The sequence below is a fragment of the Ascoidea rubescens genome, assembly GCF_001661345.1.
Source record: "Ascoidea rubescens DSM 1968 unplaced genomic scaffold ASCRUscaffold_3, whole genome shotgun sequence".
Classification (NCBI taxonomy): domain Eukaryota; kingdom Fungi; phylum Ascomycota; class Saccharomycetes; order Ascoideales; family Ascoideaceae; genus Ascoidea; species Ascoidea rubescens.
In genome coordinates this window covers 814,448-828,584 of record NW_017962915.1, presented here as the reverse complement: position 1 = coordinate 828,584, position 14,137 = coordinate 814,448, and the positions used below count along the sequence as shown (strand labels likewise).

At 35.3% G+C, this 14,137-nt stretch overlaps 4 protein-coding genes and 1 non-coding gene across 5 annotated transcripts; 2 read left to right on the top strand and 3 right to left on the bottom strand.

The window, feature by feature from the left end:
- Positions 1 to 19: 19 nt before the first annotated feature.
- Positions 20 to 1,116, bottom strand: HPT1 (hypoxanthine phosphoribosyltransferase). The gene has a single exon (XM_020192837.1). The coding sequence runs from the start codon at positions 935 to 937 to the stop codon at positions 257 to 259; it is 681 nt and encodes a 226-aa protein (XP_020048781.1). The 5' UTR covers positions 938 to 1,116; the 3' UTR covers positions 20 to 256.
- A 61-nt stretch (positions 1,117 to 1,177) lies between these two features.
- Positions 1,178 to 1,251, bottom strand: ASCRUDRAFT_t36. The gene has a single exon. It is a non-coding gene; the product is annotated as a tRNA-Asn (tRNA).
- Positions 1,252 to 1,545: 294 nt separating this feature from the next.
- Positions 1,546 to 5,408, top strand: ASCRUDRAFT_74838 (uncharacterized protein). Its single transcript, XM_020192836.1, has one exon. The coding sequence runs from the start codon at positions 1,887 to 1,889 to the stop codon at positions 5,016 to 5,018; it is 3,132 nt and encodes a 1,043-aa protein (XP_020048780.1). The 5' UTR covers positions 1,546 to 1,886; the 3' UTR covers positions 5,019 to 5,408.
- A 3,367-nt stretch (positions 5,409 to 8,775) lies between these two features.
- On the top strand, positions 8,776 to 9,843 carry ASCRUDRAFT_79977 (SDR family oxidoreductase; the record flags this gene model as incomplete). Its single annotated transcript, XM_020194443.1, has 1 exon — positions 8,776 to 9,843. One exon carries the CDS (start codon positions 8,776 to 8,778, stop codon positions 9,841 to 9,843), a length of 1,068 nt encoding a protein of 355 aa, XP_020048779.1.
- Positions 9,844 to 10,446: 603 nt separating this feature from the next.
- Positions 10,447 to 13,758, bottom strand: MTR10 (mRNA transport regulator MTR10; the record flags this gene model as incomplete). The annotated part of the gene is made up of 1 exon (XM_020191788.1): positions 10,447 to 13,758. One exon carries the CDS (start codon positions 13,756 to 13,758, stop codon positions 10,447 to 10,449), a length of 3,312 nt encoding a protein of 1,103 aa, XP_020048778.1.
- Between the last annotated feature and the right edge of the window lie 379 nt (positions 13,759 to 14,137).

Genomic DNA, 14,137 nt, shown 5'->3' with positions numbered 1-14,137 from the left:
CCACCACGGCGGACCGCTGACGCAGCGCTGACTCAGCCCTGTTGCAGCGAGACGCATGCATACTGATAGGGTGCACACGTGCACTACACAAGTCGCACGCGCGTGCTAGTTTGTGCAACCGGCACGACGCTGGGTAGCAACTCTGCTGGGCTGTCAGGTGACCGTGGTGTCTTGGAGCTAGAGAAGAGGAAGCAAAGGAAGCAAAAGAAACAAAAAAAGCACTGCTGCTGGATGATGCTGGAGTCTAGTGAAACACCTATATGTCGTTGCCTTGCTCGATGGCTCTTTCGGTGTGGGAAGCAATGTCGGTGGACTCCCAGGGATACGCAATCCACACGTCAGGCACCCTTTTGGCGCAGATGTAGTTACCACTGCTCATCAACCTCTCTGGAAGCTGCACCTTCTTGGGCTTGATCTTGTCGTGCAACACAAAGATGCCAAACTCTGTGTTGCTGCTCTCGTAGCTTATGCCTCTTTCCTTGCACTGCTTCTGCGCGTCCTTCATCAACTCGTTCAACGCGTAGTGCAACGTGGTTCTGGTATCGTCCACCTCGTCCACAATCAAGATTCTCTTTCCCACCAACGAGAAGTTGTTGTCTGCGACCTTGGAGCTGCTGTCGTTGTTGTAGTCGATCCACTGGTTCCTAATCACTTTTAATCCCGTAGTCTCAGCGGTGGTACTAACGCTGTCCAAGTCTTCATAGAGCGAGAGAATGATGGCCATGATTCGCACGTTGGGCTTGCCAGGCTCTTTCAAAAACGACCTGAGGATTCTCGCAGGAATGAATCCTCCTCCACCGATGGCAATCATCAAATCCGGCTTGAACTTCTTGATCAACACAGAGCTCTTCTGGCACAACTCGTGCACATTATTGTAGCTAATGTACATTTTGGTAGCCTCGATCTCGGGGTCCTCAGCAATTGGATTTCCACTCATTTTCCTAGACGATTGTAGATACTGCTAACTGTGGCAAACAAAAACCTGTATCTCCTTCTTCTCTAGCTGCTCGCTCAGGAGTTGCTCTCTCCTTTATATATCCCATCTCATTCTCCAACATCCCATCTCTTTTTAACTTTCTGGTTTGCCTCCGCAGCCGCGGCAAATCCGCGGTTCTCTCGCGATAACCGCCAAAACAACCAATTCCAATCAATCCAAAACGCTGAGAAAGAGAGCATCCAACCCCAGCGAGGATCGAACTCTCAATCTTGAGACTAACCCTCTCACACCTTAACCGGCTTGACCACGGAATCGCGCGTCCTGCTGCACTCTTGCTGCACTCTTGCTGCAAAATACTGCAATCTGCCGCGGATCACCGAACCCACCGACGTGGACTGTTTCTCGAACAAGAAAAATGTAAACACAGCTGTGGCTGGTGCTGCCTCTGCTGCCTCTGCTTCCGCTGCTGTTCTGGTTATGGCTTCTGCTGCCGCTGCTTTCTTTTCTCTGAGTGCTGTTGCTTCCTCTGCTGTCTTTTGCTGGCTCTGGGCTGGCTCTCCCACACTTCCCCCTTCCATCAACACACAAATTTCACTTTTGTTTTGTTTCCTTTTCTTCTTTTCTTCTTTGGGTTTATTTACTTTATTCTATTTATCTTTTGCTCTATTTACCTCTGTATGCTCTCTTTATCCAAACACACCTTCATCTTCTTGTCCTCCATTGTTCATATTCAATTCCATTGTTTGATGCTCACAACAGAATACCAACACAAGCAATAACCAAGACTAATTACCATTACACCTTTTTTTTGCTTCTCTTGCTTTTCTCTTTTTTCGGTCTTGATCTCGTCCTTTTAATCAGTGTTTTATTTGATTTGATTTGATTTATTCTTCTCTTTCCACTCATCTCATCCCATCTCAAGCATATTCTACCCTAATAATCTACTAAAATGGTAGACGCTTCAATAGCCATCGATGATAACTTTTGTAATAACTTCTGGGGCAAAGATGATAAAGGTGTTCAAGTCCTATTCGACCACATCTCTAATAATATAGTCTTCGATGACTTGATTTTGTTTTATAAAGAAAAAATCAAAATTGAAGAAGACTATTCTAAAAAATTACTAGTCCTATCAAACAAATATTTTAATTATAATCAAAATAATCAAAATATCCACGATAACCAAGATAATAATAATAATAATAATAACAATAACAATAACAATAACAATAACAATAACAATAACAATAACAATAACAATAATAACAATATTAACAACCAAAATAACAACAATGATAACCTGTTTTGTTATCCTTCCTTAAAAGAAACTCTCGATATCCTAAAACTAGAAACCTCTAAAATCTCAAACTCTCATCTTGACCAATCCATAAAAATCTTAAACAATTTCCTAAAACCTCTCATCAACTTTCAAAACAACTTGCTTAAAAATCAATTGACAATAAAATCAAAAATTTTCTCAATTCTAAACTCGAAAAACAACCTTCAAATATCCATCCAAAATCTTTTAAACAACAACAACAACAACAACAAATCAAACTCTCCCTCACCTCCCTCTTCTCCTTCTCCTGACTCGCTAATATCCCTAAATATCCAATACAAATCAATCATAGACAACTTCATCTCCATTTGGCAATCTTCTTGCAACGATCTACAAAACCTAGAAATCAGCAAATTCAACTTCATCAAAAACAACCTATGGATCTTTATCAATAGCATCTCCGAAACTTGTGTCAACGACTCAAAATCCTGTGAAACCATAAGGTTATCAATAGAAAACTCAAGCCCAATCAACGATATATCCAATTTCATCAACCTAAATGCAACTGGCAATGAATACTTCTCTCCAGATTTCTCCATATCAATTAACAACAATCATACAACAGAAAATTACTTTAACAACAACAACAATACCAACAACGTAATATATGATAAAAAGGATAAACGATCAAATTCTCCTTTAATCTTAAACAAAGCTACAATGCTACCTCCTCCAAATTCAAATCGTTTAAACTTCTCTCCTGCTTCTTCTCCTTCTCCTTCCTCTTCTTCTCCCTCTCCCTCTCCAATTATACCCCAGCCTAACAACAACTACCATAATATGTCCAAATCTTCTATCAACTCAGAAGAGATTGATCAAACCGTCATCCATTACAATCTCAACAACAACAATAACAACAATAAAATTATCAACTCTAATGACTCAAATTATATTCCTTCTCTACAATCAAATGGCTCTCAATCATCTACTCTATCCTCCTCAACAAATTCAAACCCAATTTCGATCTCAAACACATCAAACACCTCAAACTCAAGTTATTCAGAATCAAATAATCTAAACAACAACCCAAATCATAACCTAAATCACAATTTGAACACAAAATATAAACACAAGACATGGTCCTCCTCTCGTAATAATCGTCCTCTATCTTGGAACTCTAATAGAATACAATCCTCAATCTCTGTTAGTAACATGAGACCAAACCCAAGCTTTGCAACAAATAACAACAACAAAAACAACAATTATCATAATCATCACAGTAACAATCACCACAATAACACTAATGGCGAAAACTCAATGAACTCCTCGGTAAGCACTCTAAAGGGCGATTTCAAACTAAAATCTGTCTCATCCCCATCGCTTCATATGAGAGATAATAGTATTAACCACAGTTTTAATAACAATAACTACAATCGAAGTCCAAGTCCAATTTCAAAAATCGATCAACCTAAAATGACAAATAGTGAATCCAAAGTTAATCTAGATGAATTGGGTGAAACTGATGCATTGAAGGCTGCATTGGCTGATTTAAAAATAGGTGGAAATGGTGACATGAAGACTTTAAGACAACAGAAGTCTTTTAAAACATCTCAAAAAAAGCCTCCACCGATTGATGATGATGATAGTGATGAGCGAAATAATTTTAGTTATACAAAGAGTACTTCCATTTTCAAGAACCCTTCACAAAATAATGTAAATAACAATATTAATAATAAAATCGATAATACAATCGATAACATCATCAATAATACCATCGATAATGCAAAAACTTCTCCAAAATTAGATTCAATTCAAAATAGAAATTCAATGCAAAATCAAGTTCTAAAAGAAGAAGAACAACAACAATTTAGATTGCAATATCAACAATTGCAACAAATGAAACACATTCAACAAATGCAGCAAGCGCAAAAGGTTCAACAGATGCAACAAATTCAAATGCAAAAAATGCAATCTCAACAAGCTCAACAAGCTCAACAACCCCAAAATTTAGGAAAAACTCAACAATACCAAAGAAAACCACCTTCAAGATCTCCATCACCACAACAGTTTCAGCAACAGCGACAACAAAGACAACAACAATTTCAGCAACAGTTCCAACAACAACAAAGTCCTCAAGTAAAAGTTGAAGATCCTCAACAACAGCAATTTTTAAGAATTCAGCAATTACAAAAATTACAAAACCAAAGGCAAATGATGACTCAACCAAATGGAATTGCAGGTTCTCAGACCAATCCAAACATGGCAATGATGGATCCAGGCCATTCAAATCAAAATATAAACATGACGCATCAAATCACTCAATCCAAATCAAATCCAAATATGTTGAATCAATATCAACAACAATCACCAGTCCAAACACACCCAATGCAAAATATGCAATCACCTCAAAATTTTCAAAATAGGCAAAATGGACAAAATAGTCTTCAAAATTCACCAACCGGCATTAATAGTTTCAATCCAGCAAATGGTTCTATGAATCCAATCATTAAAACTGAACCCTCCCAAACTCATCAGCATCACCACCATCGTTCCAAATCTGCTAATGCTGCACATTCCAGAAAATCATTGCCCGATGGTTTACCCGCAGTATCGTCAACTGGAAGACCAGTTATAAAACACGTCAGAGCAAAATTTACATATCAAGCTCAATTAGCAGAAGAGGTATCATTTAAAAGAAAGGACATAATGCTTGTCTTATTCATGCAAGAAGATGGTTGGTGGGAAGTAGAACTTTTGAAAGATAAATCAGTTGGTTTAGCACCATCGAATTATCTCTTTTAATACTCCCTGAAACAAATAAGGTTTTGATTACTTTCTTTAAATTTTATTATTAATTTTTGAATTTTTCCTTTACTTTCACTCAACTAATTTTTTTTAATTTTTGATTTTTATTCTTTCGTTTTATTTTATTATTATTATTATTATTTTACTTCACTTCGTTTGTCTTTTTAGTGTCAATATGAAACATGGACAATTGTGATTTGGCGATTTTTTTATTTTTTTCTGAAATTTCTTTTTATTGATACTTCTTTGTTTTAGTTTTTATTGTGTTTTTTGCGATATCATCATGCCTTACATGGCTCATTAATTTTTTTGGTTTTTATAGTCTATTCTTTTTACTTTAGTAGTTTTAAAAGTAACTCAACATTAATTCGGCACTCGACAAGTTCGAACATTTGAGTCTGGGTTTGGCCAGTTTTCAAACACAGATAAATGTGCGCTCAAACTAGTGTTTTGCTTGCTAAAAATTCTGCGAATCCAACCAAATCACCAAGAGATTCGCAACCCACGTGATGAGATTTGAAAAGTTTGCAATATCCTATTCAATCAACTGCTAACGAATCACTAGAAGAAATTACAGCTCCACTTCAACATGTGTTATGCTCATTAATCATATATATAGTCTGATTGGCCTACGGTTTCTTATGTTTTGTTTTATTTAATAGATATACTGATTAATTTTGTGGAATCTCTTGAACGAAAGATAAAATTACACCGGTTTGGTTCGAAACAGCTCGAAAACCAACACATACAAACTTCAAGCCGCTTTACCACTGTAGCTCCAGCAATAATGAGGCGGAAAAGTACTGGTGCTGACATAATAGCACCAGTTTGAACAACTACTAAAAACTTTTTGTTTGTTTAATTTTAGCACGCGATTTTTCAATCAAACATACTTCAATCAATTATTTGGATTGATATTGAAATCTCGAACAAACTAAAAAATAGCTGTTTGAGTTTATATGTTTCTTTGAGTTGGGTTTAAGCTGAATTATAGATAACCATTTATTGAAATTGTTGAAACACGAAATGGACATCACCCAAGTGCCGGAGCAGTCAAATCTTCAAGATATACAACTGCAAAATGAGGGAAAAGTTGCAAAAGAGTTTAAACGAGACGATCAAGCTATTAAATATTTGCATCCTTATTCATATCAAAAATCGTTTATTTATAATTATTTTAAAATTCTTGATGATAATATACTTGAGTGTCTTCAATGTGGAATTAATATTTCTCTCAACAAGAATAAAACGACTACCCCTTTTATTAGACACTTGCAGAAACTTCACAATATTGATAGAACCACATTTATTCAATTGCACAATTTCAATGAGTCAAATGAATCAAATGAATCAAATAATCCAAGTAATTTAAATAACCCAAGTAACTTAAACAATTCAGATAATCAAAATAATCAAAATAATCAAAATAATCAAAATAATCAAAATAATCAAAATACCCGAGATAATCAAAAAAATAGAAAAAAACGAAAAAAACTGAATGATCCTAATAATTCAACTGTTTTGAATAGTATAAATATCTTAAATGAACCAGATAATTCAAATACTGCAAATAGTTCAATTATTTTGAATGGTTCAAATAATATAACAAATGGAATCGAGCCCACTATTTCAAACAATGCAAACACCCATAACGAAACTAATAGCTCTAGAAGAGTTAAAAAAACCAAAAAATATCTGCCAGAAGAAAAAGAAGAATTAGCAAAAACTTATAAATCATTTGCAATTTTTGTATCAATAAATGCCTTGCCTGATTCATTATTTGAAGGTTTTTCTCCGGAAATATTATCAAGTATATTTGTTACTCCTCTTTGCAAAGGTAAAAAAGGACTGATTCCTTTAATTGTTCATGAAGTAGCAATTTCATACAAACTTGAATTAATTAAAATTTTAAAGAAAGAGGTATCTTTTATGTTAACCTTTGATTGTCGACCAAATAATGATGGAGATTCAGTTGCTGCAATCTTTGTGAAGTTCTGTACTGAAAAGTTTGAGCTGAAAGAGGTATTACTTGATTTTAAGATTGTTCCTAATGGCGATGCAAAATCATTAGTTCAAGCTATTCATTATTGTGCTTCAGACTATGGAATTGATTCCAAAGTAATGGCAATAACTTGTCATCGACCAACTCTTTATGAGAAATTAAATTCTGTTCTTTCTTATAGAGAATATTTCAAAGAATTTTGGACGACCTCATTTATGAACCGATCACACGATTATATATTTAGATTAACGGCTGATCACTTTATGAAAGAACTTAATAATATTTGCAATGTTGAAGAAAAAGCATACAATTTATATTGTCATAACAATAATATTGACCAATATAAACATTTTCCAATTGAAACAAAGCCCTTTTTCTTGAATAAATTTCGTGCATTAATCAAGTCAATTAAAACTGAAAGTGGGAAAAAGAATTTTGAATATGTTCAAAAGAAATTTTACTTAAAAAATGATGATTTATTCTTGGAAGTTTCAACTGATTGGAATTCAACTTATAAGATGCTTGAGAGAATTTTAAATATGAAATCTGCTATTATAGAATATAACCAGTATTTTCCTTCTGAACCACCAATTGGTTTACAAGAAAATGACTGGAAAGCTGCTGAGTTTATCTCGGGAATATTGAAAGACTTTAGTGGGGTTATTGAAGCCTTATCCGATAACAGTTCTAGTTTTCATTCGATTTATGGAATTTTTAACATGTTTGTAAGTCGAATTGAGGCTACTATAAATAAGGGAGAGCTTGGTGATTCGGTATTTAGTTCTTCTCAAGATATAGAATTAAAGCTTGCATTGAAGACCACACAAAGACAATTGAAAGAGTATTTTAAAATGGTTGAAAGAAATCAATTCTTGTTGGTTGCGTTTTATCTACACCCAGGAGAATGTTGGAAGCTAAGAAAAGAAGAAGAAAAAAAAGCAGAAAACTATATTAATTGCATGATGCACAGATTTAAAATAGTAGAGTATGAAGACACACATGATTGCAGTTCAGATTTATTAGAAGATTCTTTACATCTACAAGAAATGTTGCAAACTATTGTGTATCCTTCAAATGCTGATTTTGACAAAGAATTGAAGTCTTATAAACGTCTTGTCCATAGTGAACAGAATTTTGGTTACCTGCGATGGGGCAATAGATTTCGGGAAACAGGTCAGACTTTTTATGTTGATACAATAGAAGACAAACTATTGCAGTTTTGGCAGACAAATGGATCGAAGTATCCCAGGTTGGCTAAGCTAGCCAGATTTACACTAGCAATGGGCTCATCCTCATCAAAAGTCGACAAACTATACACTAAGGCTTCCAGACATTTGAGTACTCAACCACCCCACAAAAACTACTTTTCTGTCTTTTCAAGGTTATTCATTGAGGATTTCAATACAGTTTTCTCTCATATTTCTCTCAGCACTTCGAGCAGTTGATGCTTCTGCTTTTGCCCAGTATCCACCATCTTTAATTGTTTTACTCATCTTATTGTCTCATAATTATATTTTATTATCTCAACGAAAGATTCGTTTCGGCAACCGAACACGAGCCGACTGAGACGCCTCCCGCGTCGGAAATTTTGTCGCTTTGGGAAACTGCCGCCTTTGAGACCCACAGTAGTGGAACGCTACCGAAGAGTATAAATGCTGCTCGATCTGCCTCTGCTTCTTCTTCCTCTTCTTCAGCACCATCTTCGACCCAACCTCAGCTCGATCCCAATTCGCTCTCATTTTGCTTTCCACAATGGCAGGAACTGTTTTGCTCACCGGTGCTTCGGGATACATTGCTCTCCACATCCTCGACCATGCCTTGAAAAGAGGTTATTCAGTCATTGGGACAGTTCGTTCCACTGAAAAGGGAGAGCAGATTCTCAAGAACCTTCATGAAAAATATCCTGAAACCAAATCCTTTGACTTGACGTTTGAAATCGTTGAAGATATAGCTGTCGAAAATGCATTTGACGGTGTGATCAAAAAACGTGGCCCTCAATTAGACTATGTTCTCCATACTGCATCCCCCTTCTCCTTTGGTTTTACTACTACCTATGAAGAAGCCCTCTTGAAACCGGCTATTAATGGAACTGCAAACATTCTCAAGGCTGTCAAAGAGTACGCTCCAAATGTTAAAAAGGTGGTTATCACCTCATCTTTAGCTGCCGTTTTAGACATGGACAAATTGGAAGATAAATCCCATGTTCTTACCGAAAAATGCTGGAATCCCATTGAAGTCGACCAAATAAAAGATCCAATGAACGCTTATAGGTGTTCTAAAAAACTTGCTGAAAAGACTGTCTGGAAATTTGTTGAAGAAGAAAAGCCCTCGTTTAAAGTTACCACTGTTTTGCCTCCTTTGGTCATTGGTCCTCAATTGTTTGATTCGGATGCTAAAAAACCGGTGTTAAATGTGTCTGCAAATAAAGTCAACGTCTTGTTACAAAGTAAATATACCCCAGAATATGAATCCTATAAAACAATGTCATTTTTGGGTACTGATGTTCGTGATATTGCTGAAGTCCATATGATTGCTTTAGAAAAACCTGAAACTGATGGCCAAAGACTATTGTCGATTGCCGGTATTTATGGCGATCAATTAATTTTGGATTTGATAAATGATAACTTTCCTCAAGCAAAAGGTAAAATTGCTGTTGGTGATCCGTCCCAGACTCAAGCTATATTAAACACTGGTCCAACTTATGATATTTCTGTTACTCTCGCTTTAACTGGAATTAAATTCATAACACTTGAACAATCCATCATCGACGCTGCTGCTCAAATTCTTAAAGTTAAACCTGAAATTTTAAATAGAGATTAAATATTCAAACTTTGTAACTTGATATCTTGATATCTTTATAACTTAAATCAAAGTATTTTATGTTAAAAATAAAATATATTCTATCAACATTGCTTAACTGTTCCAAAACTTTCATTTTATTCATTAATAAACAACTTTAACCTAAATGTAAAAAAGTCTATTATACTGTAATAATGCTCTTGGATTATAATTATATTACCTTTAATTTATTTCAATCTGAAAACATCCTTTGAATTATTTCTTCTATTATTCTTTTAAATATTCTACATTTATTTCAAACACTTACCAAAGATGTGAACAAATAGGAGTCTGAATAGCTATTGAAGTACCACATGGAGAGAATTCAATATTTAAAACCCGAATATAAAAATAACTGCAATTTTATTAAAAAAATGAATTGGTTGTTATAATTAAAACAGTTCAATTTATAACAGCTTGCATTCAAACGTCAAAGTAAGTACCTATAAAGATAACTATGTATAAAAATAATGAAAACCAAACAAAGAAAAAAGAAAAGAAAAGCAGAAACCATAAACAATGTTTTGATTCCGAAATATTAGTGATTAGTATTGAAATTGTATTGAAATTGTATTGTAATTTGAATTAATTAAATAAACCATCATCGCTGTTGCCAAATGTGGTTCTTGGTTTGACATTTTTTCTAATATAATAACTGATAAAATCAGTGATACTGTTTTTGACGTTTCGAAAATCCTTTGAATTTAAGCAATTTGTGATTGATGAAAGTAATTTAACCTTTTCAGGTTCGGAAACACTACCTTCTGGAAAAAAATCAAGTAAATTCGTAAACCAAGTATAAATAACTTGTCTATTATCTGTTTTATTTGAAATAAATGATAAATGTAGTAATTTATTGATCAAATCATAAACATCAGGTTGACAGTCCAATGGGAAATTATAAATTAATCCAAAAATCAATCTTGTTAAGAATTTGAATGCATAATTTTGTTGGACATTATTTGAATTAGACATCAAGATATCAAAGATTAATTGTCTAATATCATTAGGGACTTCATCAAAATATGATATTGGAGGATATTCAAAGCCCCAAGAAAACAAATCGACTAAATAATGCAAAACGGCTGCACCACATTCGAATTTATCAGAGTTTAAAGAATATAAAGCCACTTCTAAAGATTTATAAACGACTTCAGAAGATCTAATAAATTCAAAAGGATAAAACGTTAAGAATTCATCTAACATTCTGTAAAAGTCTTCAATATTATCAGATATATCAACCAAAGCCGATAATTTATCGGAGGGTAAGGTTGGTATAAAATTGTTACTAGGAATCATTAAGGATGTCTTTTGACTGAAAAATTCGAAAAAAGTTAATGATTGTTGAAATGCAAAGTAAGTGACGATTTTTTTAATGTCATCAGTGATATATTCATCGCTGAATTCTCTAATAACAACACCAGTTAGCCATATATAGCAGCCATATTGATATTTTTGAAAGCCAATTGATAATATGTTGATGATATCACTTAAGATTGGTAGGAGATAAGTTGTATAAGTTTGTAGTGATAATTTAATGAATTTCAAGCCCCTTTCACTGACGGGAGAATAGGAACCAAAATTATTTAGCAAGTCTTTAACAATTGGCCAAATGAATTGGATGATTAGATTTGAGATTTGATTTGAGTCTGCGGTTAAATTTTTTGGTTTAATTAGACTGATAAAGATTGAGATGATTTCAATTTCATCAGCGATTTTGATTGATAAATCCTTTTCATTTGAGACGCCAGATATATTTGAAAAGTCCTTTGATTGAAAGCAAAGGTTGTAGTTATTCAAGACGGATAAGATTGGTTCTAGGAATAATTTTGAATTTTCAAATTGTTCAATTTCATCTTGTTTGTTGATTATGTGAGCGATTCCATCAGTTAGTTCATAAAGACTTGAGAGGTCTATATTGTTTTTAACGTTTGAGTAAAACTGGTATAAATTTGGTAAAAAGGGGATTAATAATTTTGAGCAATCCTGGCAAAAGTACATTAAAGAATGAGAGGAGGCACTAATTAAGGGTAAGTTATTTTGAGAATCTTGAGATTGAAAGTTGTTTATAATATAGTTTAGTTGTAGTTCTAGATATTCATTATGCCTTGAAGTCCATTCTGTGTATCTACCAAAGAATAAAGTTATAGCGTATCTAATTTTTAGGTTTTCCTTTGGTAAATTAATCGCGATTTGCATAATTTGGGGTAGGATTGTGTTTTCAGATAGATGGATTTCTTGGGCCATTGATCTTAAGGCAAAAAAGCTAGCTTCTACTGGTTGCCAGTTGTAGTAAGATTTGTTTGGGGAGTTATTGTAGGAGGATAGGAAATCGGATAGTTGTTGTAGAGGGATGGATAAAGCGTCCTTTGTGCCAACAATGAGTACGCAGTCTTTTAGAACATCACCCATGTCGTATCTAAATTCTTTGAACTTGTCTTCTTGTTCCAAGTCATCAAATAAATGTCTTGTGTCCATGTTGTTGTTTTCGTTTTTGGATGATGAAGAAGTAGGAGCGTTATTTAAAGTTGATAAGTTTGAGTTATTATGGGTGGTGGCGGTTGCGCTGGTAGTGGTATTGGTAGTTGTGGTGGTGGTGTTATCGTCATCGTTGTCATCATCTGGATTTGGATATTGTAGGTGTTTTAGGATAATTTGGATTAGATTCAAGTAAGAGTCTTTAAAGTAGATTTTCGAGTTTTTAAATTTTTGAGAGATTAGGGTTTGTTTTAAAAGAAACCAGAAATAGAAGGTGTATTTTACTATGTCTAGATCTTCGTAGGTTGAGCATTTTAATAGTAGTTGGATTAGAGGGTTGAAAGTTTGAGGATCTGAGACAATTAAAATGTGCCAAGATTCGGCAGCTTCAACAAATAGTCTTGTTAGATTATTGACAATATCATAGTCGTCAAAGTTATTAAAAAGGAGAGGTTGTAGTTGAGAGAGTATGCTGTTGTAGAGAGAGTAGATTGGCTGATTGTTTGTATTGATGGCGTTTGTTGTTGTATCGTATACTATTAGATCCTTTGATTCGTTTAGAATTGAGCAAAGACAATCGATGGAGATTTCGAAAGTTTCAGCAATATTTATGGAATTGAAAATGAAAGATATTATGGAGTTATTTTCTAGGATGACTTGTATTGGGAATTCTTTAATCCAGGAGGAAAGACATTCTAGTAGCAATTTAATATTTTGGATTATGGCTGTGTTTTGAAGAGATGGGGTGGATTGAATATTGTTGATTGAAGATATAAGGAAGGTGAAAATTTTATCAGTTTGAGAGGTGATCAAGAGATTAGAACGTTTAGTGAATTCGTCATCGGTAAGAGGGGTTTTGTTTTTGGAAGAGACCTCTTCTGGTAGGATTTTTAGGAATTCCAATAGATTGTTGTTGTTGTTGCTGCTGCTGTTGGGATCATTTGGGATGGAATTGGCAAGTTGTTGGGTGTTGGAGGAGAAGAAGGATATGATTTCATCGATGGGGTTTTCCCAGGACAAGTACTGCAAACAGAGATTGATGAGAGAAAGGTTTAGTTGTGTTCTTATGAGTTTTGAATTGAAGTTGGGGGAGGAATAGAAAAGCAAGGAAGTGAGGATGAAATTTTTCAATTGCAGCAAGTTTTCGAAATTGGATGCGTTTGAAGGAGCCATTTGGGTGAGGTCGTAGATGATCTTAGATCTGAGTGTCTGAGCAGCAAAGAGCCTGGTCTCAATTGAATAGGCGTTGATGTTGTCGTTTTGCAAGATCAAGTTGACGAGGTTCCAGGCCTCAAAGGACTTCTGAAAATTTTCTAGAAACTGAAAGGCATTCTTCTTGGAGAGCTCGTCAGCATTGGAGTACATCGTAGTGAGAGCATTCTTCAAGTGGACAAGATGGACATCGTGGGAATCAGACATGGTGGAGCAGACAAGGAAGCAGAGGAGGAAGCAAAAGATGAAGCAAAAGAGGAAGCAAAGGCACCAGAAACACCAGAAACACCAGAAATAGACGCTGGGCTAAGCGCTGAAACTCTCCTGAGCAAAGGCTACCCGGTAACATCACGTGAGCACGCAAGCCAGCACGTGGTCATTTTGCACGTGTGCTTTCACGTGCTGATGAGTCAGCGCTGAGTCAGGCCTTGGCTCCGGCGGCCGGGGCCAGGGAAGCGCGCGCGGCCGGAGCAGGTCGGGACGGGCGAGAGCGCACAGCTCGGGTGCGAGCACGAAGATAGCCCCGCGGCCAGAGCAGACCAATCGCAGTGCGCGCGAAGCTGCTTACGCTGGGCGGCCCACAGCG